General features: G+C 37.5%; 1 protein-coding gene across 1 annotated transcript in view; it reads right to left on the bottom strand.

Annotated features, from left to right (window-relative positions):
- Positions 1–12,729, bottom strand: part of LOC126419037 (DNA repair protein RAD50) — a 263,592-nt gene that overhangs the window by 79,861 nt on the left and 171,002 nt on the right. The window contains exons 16-17 of the mRNA XM_050086099.1: positions 8,735–8,886; positions 6,805–7,007 (exon numbers count right to left, since the gene is read on the bottom strand). Of these exons, the coding sequence (XP_049942056.1) occupies positions 6,805–7,007; positions 8,735–8,886 (355 nt within the window). The remainder of the gene's footprint in view (positions 1–6,804; positions 7,008–8,734; positions 8,887–12,729) is intronic.

The following is a 12,729-nucleotide window of genomic DNA, read 5'->3' as shown; positions in this document are numbered from 1 at the left end:
AGGATATGGTGTGTGAAATCTGTTTGTGGACTAGATTTGGGAGTTGCTGCCTTTCTGTGAAGTCCTCTGTGAACCCTGCAACATACTGTGCAACAGAATTGTCATCACTGCAGAAATGCCATCCACAAATGACAAGGCTAAATGAGTTAGTTTGTGTGGAAGAGATGATAGTTGACAAAATTCAGGTATTGTCAACGGTTAGTGGGCTTGATTTAGATAACGGTATGAATACAGCCATGACAGATGTGCAGCTCATTTTTAAAATTTGGGGCATGGGCATGGGCACACACACATGGTGTCTTCCAATGTCAATGTATTTATGCATCATCTATTGCAAAACTTCCTAGCCTCCCAAAACTCTTGCTTGGTCCAGGCAAGATCTGGACCCAGAGCCAATTTCTCCACATTCTCAACACACACTCTCCCATCTGCTTCATCCGGTGATCCTCAGCTCAACATGCTCTCTTCTGACATGTTGACCTCAACTTCTAAGACGGCGTCATCGATATTTCTGTCACATAAAGCCTGCTAACCATCAACAGTACCTGCATTTTGACAGCAGTCATCTATTTCACATCAAAAACTAACTCTCATTTAGTCCTGCCATTCATTCATGGAAGGCATACCTGCAGTGATGAGAATTCCCTTGCCCATTATGTTGAAGGCCTCACAAAGGCCTTCACAGACAGGCAGCATCCCCCTAATCAAGTCCACAAACAGATTTCACACATTATATCCTCACACATCCCTAACCCTGTCACCACTCCTAAAAAAACAACTGAACCATATCTATCGTTGTGCCCAGAAATGAGGTACATCCTACCCATGATGTTTCCCTCACCTATTGAAGTGGTATTTTGCCACTCATTCAACTTACACAACATTTTTGTCCGCCCTTGTGCCACATCCCCTCACAAGCTGTTTCCACAGGGGTCATATTTCTGTGGAAGGCTAGGGAGCAAGACTTGCCCAATTCTCCTACACAACAAACCCTACTCCAGAACTTTCAAAGGCTTATGCTATCTCATTAGAGGTAGGGCAACCTGCAAAAGCAGCCATGTCATATACCAGCTCTGTTGCTATTTCTACACAACATTTTAGGTACCCATGATCAGCAACTAACATGTTCAAGTTCAATGGCTACTTCACAACCAGTGGCATGTGGATGAATTACATTTCCTTAACGTTCTTCCTATGAATCTCAGCCTGGTATCTGCTTTTTCTAAAACTGTTTTATGTGCTTTAGGTCACACTGGATGGTTACCCCTATACTCAGCCAGCTGAAACTTTGCACTTGATGCATGTGTTTCAAGTGATGATGCCAAAGCTCCCACACTGCTGGCTTTGTTTTATGTCAACATATACAATGAGAACTTTGGTTGGTTTCTATTGTGTGCTTGCAGTATACTGTAATTTATAAAATTGTGATACATGAAAAATGCCACAGAAAAAAGTTATTTCATCCAGTGACAATCCTTTGCACTGAGGGGTTCTGGTAAACAGCCAGGCACTGGAGTAGCTACGAACTCTCACGTTTTACAAGAAGGAGAAAGAATATGTAAGTATTCATGGACAGCCATCAGATCTGAAGATCAAGTTGTGGAACAAACATAAAAAAAACCCTTGTAATTAGTGCAAAAACTGAAGAATGGGGTATGCTGAGAGATGTAGACATCAGCTGTAATGATTACAAGCCGTCTGGATCAAATAATATATTTTTAGCTATGGATATTGGTTACTTGTTGCATTACTGTCTTTACAAAACACAGAGCGGATGCATAAATAAAAATAAAAATTTCGCTGTGCAGCGTGCAAAAAAGGCACTTTCTTTGAAACAACTGCAATTTCTATACAGCTGCTGAGAAAATGGCCACTACGAGAAACGTGCTTTGTATAATGTCTCTCTGTACTTATGTTTTTCTGTTGTGTTTAGCCAGTAATATTCCTGTTTAAGTTGATCTGCAAATTGAGAGGTTAGTACTGTGATTCGGAAAATGATTCTAAATGTTGCAAAATGCTGTGACATTGAAAAACAGCAGAACAAACTGCAAAATCCGCTTTCTGAGTCTCGAAAGTGCCTGTACAGTAAAAAGTGTGGCCAGCCTGAAATTTAGTAAGACTTATCCTGGCAAACTTTTGTGTGTTGTGTCTACTTTCATTTACTGGTATGAATACATGCTGAATTCATCTGCTAACTATGGTTGGCTAGGTTGGCTGTGCCAAAACAGAAGTCGCTATTGACTAAGGCCATTCAGTTAATAAAGGAACAGTGACTCCCATCAGTAGCTGCAGTGTGGTTCTTTACAAAGTGAATAAATAGTAATATACTGTATTTACCCAATAAGATAAGGTTTCTCCCAAATTCACCATTTGAAAAATACAGGGGTGTCTTATACTCACAGATTAAACTATTGCTGCTGAGGTCAACATTTTTACATCATTTAGCAGAGTATATAGAGATAGTCACACATTTATAGAGGCTGTCTTACATTTAGGGATGAAACTTTGGTTGCTGAGGTGATGTGCAGATTTATTTTGAAGAATTTGGAAGAGCAGGGCTCTGTCAACAATACTCGCTTGAGATTTCCCAATACACCAAAGCACTTGATACGGCATCGATATTGCTTGAACAATCATGTGGTACTAACTTGCGTGGTGCTAGTGCATGAGATACATGAGAAACTGTGAACTAGCCACTACATCAGCCTATTGCTCTGACTAAAAATTTGACAATTTTGTGAAACACAGGAGGAAATAGCATTAAATTCTATCAGCTTACGATTGTTTGTTGTATCTGAACAGGTTTGCAGAAAACATTGTCATGCATGTATGGATACCACATCCAAACATTAATGCCAGTTTTTAAATAAAGGTAACGTTCAAAATCAGAAATATTGTCCTCCGAAAAACATTAGTTCATTCAGAACCAATATTATATTTCGTTATGAGATACTGTAGTGATTTACAAGGTAAATAGCAAATGAGAAATTTGGTCGCTGCTTACATATTAGAACACCGGGTAAAAACGTTACCACCTTTTAATCAGCTTTAGAGAATGATGATGATGATGATGATGATGATGATGATGATATTCAGTTGAAATATGAAGGAAAATTAATCCAGAATGAAATGTCTAACAAAAGAAATAAATCACATTAAACTGACTGTAATTGTTACCGCGAGAATAAATTACAGTGGAAAAACCTGTTGTATAGATAGTAACAACAGATGACACTAGAATGTGGGAGAAGAGAAAGTTCGAGAATCGTAGTTGTGATCTTTTTTTTATGTATCAGTTGGTGTTGTCACATATGACCTGCACACTAGAAGATATTGCAGTCTGCTTTGCACAGTTGTTCAAGCTCAGCACTATGGAAGGGTTGGAAGGCGAATAGTGCCACCAACTTGGCTGAGAGCTAAGATAACTGTGACGAAGGGAGTTAGAGAGAGAAGTAAATTTTGCATTGCCAACCATGAGATTCTATACTACGTACTTTGGATTTTTATGAACATCTGCCACATTTAAACTGCAGTTTGCCTGAGTTCAGTTTTAGTTCGAATCTAACTGAATAAAGTTGGACAAATATTCAACAAGAGTACCAATTTCTGCAGGAGATGGTAAAAGTATAGATAGGGGGCAGTGGTGTACTTAAGTGCTTCTTGCTACATTGTTGCTGACACTCGCCATGATGTATAATGGGAATGGAAGGGGAAGTGACAGCTGGTTCTACACAGCCAATGAAAGAGCAGTGGGCAAGTGATTTGTTTGAAAGCAAGAGACATTGTAACATTCCCCACATCAGTATGTAATACAAATCTGATATGTATTCAGTAAAAAAACAGCTGTGTTCTCAGGTACCACCACAATGACAACCTCAGAAATAACAATATACTTGGAAGAAACCGCCAAATATTTGTGACAAAAAAAAAGCTAATAATTCCACAGCTGTGCTATTAGAATGATTATTGTTGTTATTATGATTATTATTATTATTATTACTGCTATTACAAATAGTGATACCACAAACAACAACGTTAGCATGCAAGAAAGGCAGAAAAGCAAATGGTCTGAAAATTAATGTAAACCATTTGTTTCTGCGTATTTTATTTCTCCTAGTGTTATCAAAATGTAGACAATTAATAAATGGTGAAAGTTTAGAGATGCATAATGTTGACTTTTTGGCAGTTACTTTACATCAATAAAACAGTTAGTAGTTCGGATTAGTCAGGATGTGTTAAAAACAAATTTTTGTCTCAGAGAACATCTTAAAAAACAGGATGGTTCGTCTTATACTCAGGTAAATATAGTAATAAAACTCAGGGATTAATGTTGCCTACATTAAGAATAATTCAATAGAGGAGCACACCTCAAAAACCAAAATGAGACTAATACCAACAACCTGATATCTACCAGTTCAATTACAAGGACTAAAACGAAATCTACACCAGGATGATTTTGACAGTATAAAGAACACACCAGAGCATTGAAATACAGTACTAACCTCTCAATTTGCAGATCAACTTAAACAGGAATATTACTGGCTAAGCACAACAGAAAAACATAAGTACACACAGACATCTCACTTTTTAAGGACATTATACAAAGTACGTTCCTTCTAGTGGCCATTTTCGCAGCAGCTGTATATAAATTGCAGTTGTTTCAAATAAAATGCCTTTTTTGCATGCTACACATTGAAATTTTTATTTTTATTTATGCACCCAGACGCGTTTCGCCTTCTAAAAAAGGCAAAACACGCCTGGGTGCATAAATAAAAATAAAAATTTCTATGTGCAGAAGGCGAAACGCATCTGGGTGCATAAATAAAAATAAAAATTTCGATGTGCAGCATTCAAAAAAGGCATTTTCTTTGAAACAACTGCAATTTATTGTACAAAGCGTTAAACCACAATAAACAGCTGATTAATGAGCAGATAAATATTTGAAACGAGGCATTATGTAAAATCACTGAACACATCACATAGAAAAAAGTAACAAAAGTAAACCACCACCTCCTGCATTTCATCTCTGTTTCTCCCGTTCTTCCATTTTATTACCAACACATTCTTCTTTCCTCCTCTTGGAATTCACGGTTCACTACATTTACTCATCATTACCACCTCTCCTTTTTCTACAATACTTTCCACTTAGATGGACTTTCATACTTCTCCTTTATTTCAATTATATATTAAATAAGTGCCCACTAACATCACTAAAATGATGACAAACCACAAATGAAGAGAAAATTTTTAGATCAAGTGAAAACCAAATCAAGCCATTAAGTTCACAATACTACACACACACACACACACACACACACACACACACACACACACACACACACACAAGATGTTGAGCCATAAGTATGTAAAGAAACGCTAGTGGCACTATATTGCATCATATTCCACATCGAGAAATGTGTAGTGCTGGAAATCAAAGTGAACCTCAGAAATGTGCTAACAGATAATACTTCCTGGCGTAAGCGAAAATCAGACATAAAACGACGCAATAGAAGCCATGCCTCAGTAACTTGAATAATAAAAAGACTTTCTATCTAGAAAGCAAACTAAAATTGTGACGTTGTTACACAGCATGCAAATGATTATGTTTCATATCAATAAAATGAAATATGTACTGTGATATATGTATGTTCTAGTAGTTTAATGCAGAAATTTTAAATACCTTTAATATTGGTTAATGGACATCTGTGTTTCAGTTGATTATGTAGGCAGCCCCAAATCATTTTCAGTGATATCTATGCAGCATGTGTAATATTCATTTACAGTTACCTACTCCCTGTCATGCTCTCCTCCCATCCTGCACATCTTGTGTCAGGTATGGAAAGTGTCTGAAGCAGTGTGAAGGGAGCTTGCCTACTCTGTAAAGCAGGAAAGGCAGCAATATGTGACAGATTTGACAAAGAGAGTAAAATGCTGGTGTAGGTACAGAGCATACAGTTCAGTGCACATTGTTGAACATTGGGCTCTGCAGCAGAAAACTCCTGTGTGTTTCCTAATAGACCAAACGACATCTTCAATTACAATGGCAGTGGGCATGGTATCATCAAGACTGGAACGTGGATCAATGGAAATGTGTAACCTGGTTGGAAGAATCACGTTTATTGTTACACTTGCATGATGAACTTGTATTCATGCACATTCATCCAGGTGAAAGTTTGCTCGAAATGTGTACCACTCTACAGATGCAACCGGTAGGGCAGTATTATGCTATGGAAGATATTCACTTGGGATCCCACAGGGGATGTGGTAGTAATCGAAAGGACCATCACAGCTGGGGACCACGAAAACATTATATGGACCACCTGCATTGCTTCATGTTTAATATCTTCCACAAGGGCTGTGGTATCTTCCAGTAAGATAACTCTCTGTGTTGCTAGATCAGAATTATGCTACAGTGGTTTGAGGAGCATGACAGTGTATTCACTTTGATGTCTTGGTCACTAGATTTGCTCAATCTGAATCTGACAGAACATATATGGGACACTTTTGGGCATTAGCCCTGAGCTCATGCACCAATGACCCATAATTTAGAGAAAAAGGCTGATCTGCGTGTATATATCTAGTGCCACATTCACCTGGAACCTTATCAAGGAATTGTAGGAATCCACACCATGCAGAATCACTACTGCACTGCATTTAAATGTGAACCAATTGACTATTAAGCAGGAGGTCATAATGTTTTGGCTCATCAGTGTATGGGCAGTTGAAGATGGCAGATTCTTAAAATAAAAGACTGGTTTTATAGGAAATTGACTGTTGGAAGAGGTCCAATAATATTTTATCAACCTGTGGGCATCTTAGACTGCAGCTCCTGAATTTCTTTGTCTATGCGGCGCAGTTCTGTCTGCAACTGATCAATGCGGACTACATCTCCTTGGATATCCTTTGCCATCTGCTCCTTTGCTTTTGGACCCAGTAACTGCTCCTTCAAATCTTTAATCTGTTTCCGAGCTGCATCTAAAGCCTCTTCTGTTTGATGAAGTGACTCTCTGAAAACACGGAAATACACTATTGTAAGATGAATAATAACCAGTAAAGTTATCAATTTACTGTTTAAATCCAATAGAATTTCACAAGCAGACATGTGTTTACCAGGTGTACCGGTATGAAATGAGCGTTTTTTTTTTTTTTTTTTTTTTTTTTTTTTTTTTTTTTTTTTTTTTTTTTGAGAAAATGAAACACTAATTTTGAATTGAAAAGTAAAATCATTTTATTCAAAGTACTGACCATTGCTTTCTATACATTTTGACCACCTTTCAGGCAATTTGTGGACACCACGCCAATAGAAATGTTTGTCTTTTGAAGCAAACCAATCAGACACCCAATTTTCAACTTCTTCGTAGGAAGTGTTCCTCAGCCATTGCGTGTCCCATTGACGAAAACAAATGGTAGTCAGAAGGGACCAAGTCTGATGAATACGGCAGGTGGGGTAGCAGCTCCCAGCCAAGTGTTTTGATTGTATCCTGAACCAGTTTTGCTTTGTGTGCAGGTGCATTGTCATGTAAAAAAAATACTTTGCCATGTCTTCTAGCCCATTCTGGTCTTTTGTCTTTTTTTGATCAATGCATACTTCAAATTGATCATCTGTTGTCTGTAGTGATTAGTATTCACAGTTTCACTGGGTTTTAGAAGCTCAGGATACACCACACCTTTCTGATCCCACCAAACAGAGCATTGTCTTCTTGCCGAATCGATCTGGTTTTGCAGTCGATGTTGATGGTTGTCCCGAATTAACCCATGATTTTTCCCATTTAGGATTCTTAGAATAAATCCATTTTTCATCACCAGTAACAATTCGGTGCAAAATTGGTTTTCTTTCAGGTCTCTGAAGCAAAATTTGACAAATGGTTTTTCGGTTTTCCATCTGTATTTCGTTCAATTCATGTGGCACCCATTTTCCACAGTTTTGGATCTTTCACATAGCTTTCAAACGGTCAGAAATTGTTTGTTGTGCAACATTTAGCATTGCTGCCATTTGCTTCCGACTCAAAGTATCATCGTCATCCAATATTGCTTGCACTTCAGCATCTTCGAATTTTTTTGGTGGTCTTCCACGTTCTTCATTTCTTACATCAAAATAATTATTTCTGAACCATTGAAACCATCTTTTGCATGTTGCTTTTGATAGAACATGATTGCCATATGCCTTGACAAGCATTTGATGGGACTCTGCAGCACTTTTTTCCAAATGAAGACAAAAAATTAATGCTTTTCGCAAATCATCACTTTCAGATACAAAATTCGATATTGTTAACACGATGAAAACATGATGTTGTTTGTTCCATGACTTGATGTATACTAAATATCTTTGACAGATGTCACACCAACCAAAAAAAAAAAAAAAATTAAGGCTCGTTCACAACAAATGTTCCGTATCGACACATTTGTATCTTAACACTCATTTCATACCGGTACACCTGGTAGCACAATATTTACTGAAAATGTGGTGTGCCTTCTTGTGCATTTATGGCAATGCACAATTTTCTATTATTATGATAACTGCTCATCTTCCCTTTAATGTCTACTCATATTTTCTACAAAGTCAATTTGTGGCAAGATAAGAAAATGGTTTTGGTAATTCTAGATTTCAAATATTCTATTCTAAATCTGTAGTTATTTAGTGCAACTACAAACTACGTGACTATATTTTAATATTTGTCAATATTTAACATACATTCTGAATATATGAAGGTGAAAGCATGAAACTGGTGCTTACTTCATTTCTGGTATCTCCTTGGTGCGCATGATATCAGTTCTTTCATAAGCAGGTTTCATTTGCAAAAGTTTATCATATTCCTTTAGCTTATTTTCTAGTTCTTTCTTATTGTCCTGAAGGCGTGCTGGGACTTCACTGACTTTATTACTCAGCTGTAAATGCAGAAAAATACGTTGTTGCAGGTGGTACTTCATACATGAAATGGGTATAGTTTCTGCAAAAATTAAAAGCACTCCTAATTTGATATCCATGACTTATTTATAGAGATGGGAAAATCTTGCAAAAACGGTAACGCGAAAAATAACACCCAATTGGTGTTTTCTTTTGAAATCGACAATTTGCCCCTTTCCTGTATGAAAAATAAAAAATTGGAGGACAATAGTTTACCAATATTCATAACCGATAAGAACTGAATGTTGAAACTGCATTATGTTATTCTTTTTCCTCAAGACTGAGGTTCTCGTATAATCTGAAAATGACACTTCACCTCCCACATAACTATGATGCAATGCCAAAAACAGCACTGAAATCAACAAAAAAGTAATACCGAAATTGGCAAAAAAACACTGAATTTGGCAATACACATACCTAATTTGGTAATAAAAACAACGAATTTAATAATAAACACATCAAAATGGGTAAAAAAGACTATAATTGGCAAAAACAGTGAATTTGGGGAAAAGCACCGAATCTGGAAAAAATTAGACTGAATTTGGCAAAAGAAATACTGAATATGGAAAAAAGTAAGATGAAATTAGGAAAAAAATGTAACACTGAATATGGGGAAAAACCCCACATTGAATCTGGAAAAAAACTAATGTCAAATCAGGCAAAATCACAGAAACTGGCAAGAATTAGTACCAACATCCTAAAAAATTATACCAATTTGGTAAAAAATATCAAATTGGGCAAAAATAAAAATGAAGACTGCAAAAAAAACACACAGAAACTGGCAAAAACAATGAATTTAGCAACAAAATTGCTCCGATTGTGGAAAAAATAACATTAAAATTAGCAGAAAATAATGCCGAAATGGGTAAAAATAACACCTTATTTGGTATATGAATTTGGAGGGAAAAAAAGGGGCGAAATTGGCAAGAAAAAGAACAGGTAGGGGGAAAAATAAACACTGAATTTGTAAAAACAAAGGGAAGAAAAAAAACAACAAAATCCTTTAAAAAGAAAAAGCACTGAAATTGTCAAAAAAATAACACCAAATTTGGCTATCAAATACAATGATTGTTTCCTGTTCCTGCTTATTTAAAACAAAGAAAATTTGGAACAGAATAATGTTCAATAATTGAACATTAGATCATCACTTGCAGCAAGCAGTGTCTCAAGAAATTTGATGAAAATTTCTGTCAAAATACTATCTGCAAATTTTATCTTCTATTGTTCTTGATCTGTATAAAGCAACATGTTGGTCATCAGTCTACTGACTGGTTTGATACGACCCGCCACGAATTCCTTTCCTGTGCTAACCTCTTCATCTCAGAGTAGCACTTGCAACCTACGTCCTCAATTATTTGCTTGACGTATTCCAATCTCTGTCTTCCTCTACAGTTTTTGCCCTCTACAGCTCCCTCTAGTACCATGGAAGTCATTCCCTCATGTCTCAGCAGATGTCCTATCATCCTGTCCCTTCTCCTTACCAGTGTTTTCCACATATTCCTTTCCTCTCCGATTCTGCGTAGAACCTCCTCATTCCTTACCTTATCAGTCCATCTAATTTTCAACATTCGTCTATAGCACCACATCTCAAATTCTTCGATTCTCTTCTGTTCCGGTTTTCCCACAGTCCATGTTTCACTACCATACAATGCTGTACACCAGACGTACATCCTCAGAAATTTCTTCCTCAAATTAAGGCCGGTATTTGATATTAGTAGACTTCTCTTGGCCAGAAATGCCTTTTTTGCCATAGCGAGTCTGCTTTTGATGTCCTCCTTGCTCCGTCCGTCATTGGTTATTTTACTGCCTAGGTAGCAGAATTCCTTAACTTCATTGACTTCGTGACCATCAATCCTGATGTTAAGTTTCTTGCTGTTCTCCTTTCTACTACTTCTCTTACCTTCGTCTTTCTCCAATTTACTCTCAAACCATACTGTGTACTCATTAGACTGTTCATTCCGTTCAGCAGATCATTTAATTCTTCTTTACTTTCACTCAGGATAGCAATGTCATCAGCGAATCGTATCATTGATATCCTTTCATCTTGTATTTTAATTCCACTCCTGAACCTTTCTTTTATTTCCATCATTGCTACCTCGATGTACAGATTGAAGAGTAGGGGCGAAAGGCTACAGCCTTGTCTTACACCCTTCTTAATACGAGCACTTCGTTCTTGATCGTCCACTCTTATTATTCCCTCTTGGTTGTTGTGCATATTGTATATGACCCGTCTCTCCCTATAGCTTACCCCTACTTTTTTCAGAATCTCGAACAGCTTGCACCATTTTATATTGTCAAATGCTTTTTCCAGGTCGACAAATCCTATGAAAGTGTCTTGATTTTTCTTTAGCCTTGCTTCCATTATTAGCCGTAACGTCAGAATTGCCTCTCTCATCCCTTTACTTTTCCTAAAGCCAAACTGATCGTCACCTAGCGTATTCTCAATTTTCTTTTCTATTCTTCTGTATATTATTCTTGTAAGCAGCTTCGATGCATGAGCTGTTAAGCTGATTGTGCGATAATTCTTACACTTGTCAGCTCTTACCGTCTTCGGAATTGTGTGGATGATGCTTTTCCGAAAGTCAGATGGTATATCGCCAGACTCTTATATTCTACACACCAACGTGAACAGTCGTTTTGTTGCCACTTCCCCCAATGATTTTAGAAATTCTGATGGAATGTTATCTATCCCTTCTGCCTTATTTGACCGTAAGTCGTCCAAAGCTCTTTTAAATTCCGATTCTAATACTGGATCACCTATCTCTTCTAAATCGACTCCTGTTTCTTCTTCTATCACATCAGACAAATCTTCGCCCTCATAGAGGCTTTCAATGTATTCTTTCCACCTATCTGCTCTCTCCTCTGCATTTAACAGTGGAATTCTCGTTGCACTCTTAATGTTACCACCGTTGCTTTTAATGTCACCAAAGGTTGTTTTGACTTTCCTGTATGCTGAGTCTGTCCTTCCGACAATCATATCTTTTTCGATGTCTTCACATTTTTCCTGCAGCCATTTCGTCTTAGCTTCCCTGCACTTCCTATTTATTTCATTCCTCAGCGACTTGTATTTCTGTATTTCTGATTTTCCCGGAACACGTTAGTACTTCCTCCTTTCATCAATCAACTGAAGTATTTCCTCTGTTACCCATGGTTTCTTCGCAGCTACCTTCTTTGTACCTATGTTTTCCTTCCCAACTTCTGTGATGGCCCTTTTTAGAGATGTCCATTCCTCTTCAACTGTACTGCCTACTGCGCTATTCCTTATTGCTGTATCTGTAGCGTTAGAGAACTTCAAACATATCTCGTCATTCCTTAGTACTTCCATATCCCACTTCTTTGCGTATTGATTCTTCCTGACTAATGTCTTGAACTTCAGCCTACTCTTCATCACTACTATATTGTGATCTGAGTCTATATCTGCTCCTGGGTACGCCTTACAATCCAGTATCTGATTTCGGAATCTCTGTCTGACCATGGTGTAATCTAATTGAAATCTTCCCGTATCTCCCGGCCTTTTCCAAGTATACCTCCTCCTCTTGTGATTCTTGAACAGGGTATTCGCTATTACTAGCTGAAACTTGTTACAGAACTCAATTAGTCTTTCTCCTCTTTCATTCCTTGTCCCAAGCCCATATTCTCCTGTAACCTTTTCTTCTACTCCTTCCCCTACAACTGCATTCCAGTCGCCCATGACTATTAGATTTTCGTCCCCCTTTACATACTCCATTACCCTTTCGATATCCTCATACACTTTCTCTATCTGTTCATCTTCAGCTTGTGACGTCGGCATGTATACCTGAACTATCGTTGTCGGTGTTGGTCTG

The sequence above is a fragment of the Schistocerca serialis genome, chromosome 9 (genome assembly GCF_023864345.2).
Source record: "Schistocerca serialis cubense isolate TAMUIC-IGC-003099 chromosome 9, iqSchSeri2.2, whole genome shotgun sequence".
Taxonomy (NCBI): domain Eukaryota; kingdom Metazoa; phylum Arthropoda; class Insecta; order Orthoptera; family Acrididae; genus Schistocerca; species Schistocerca serialis.
This window is presented reverse-complemented; position numbering and strand designations above follow the sequence as displayed.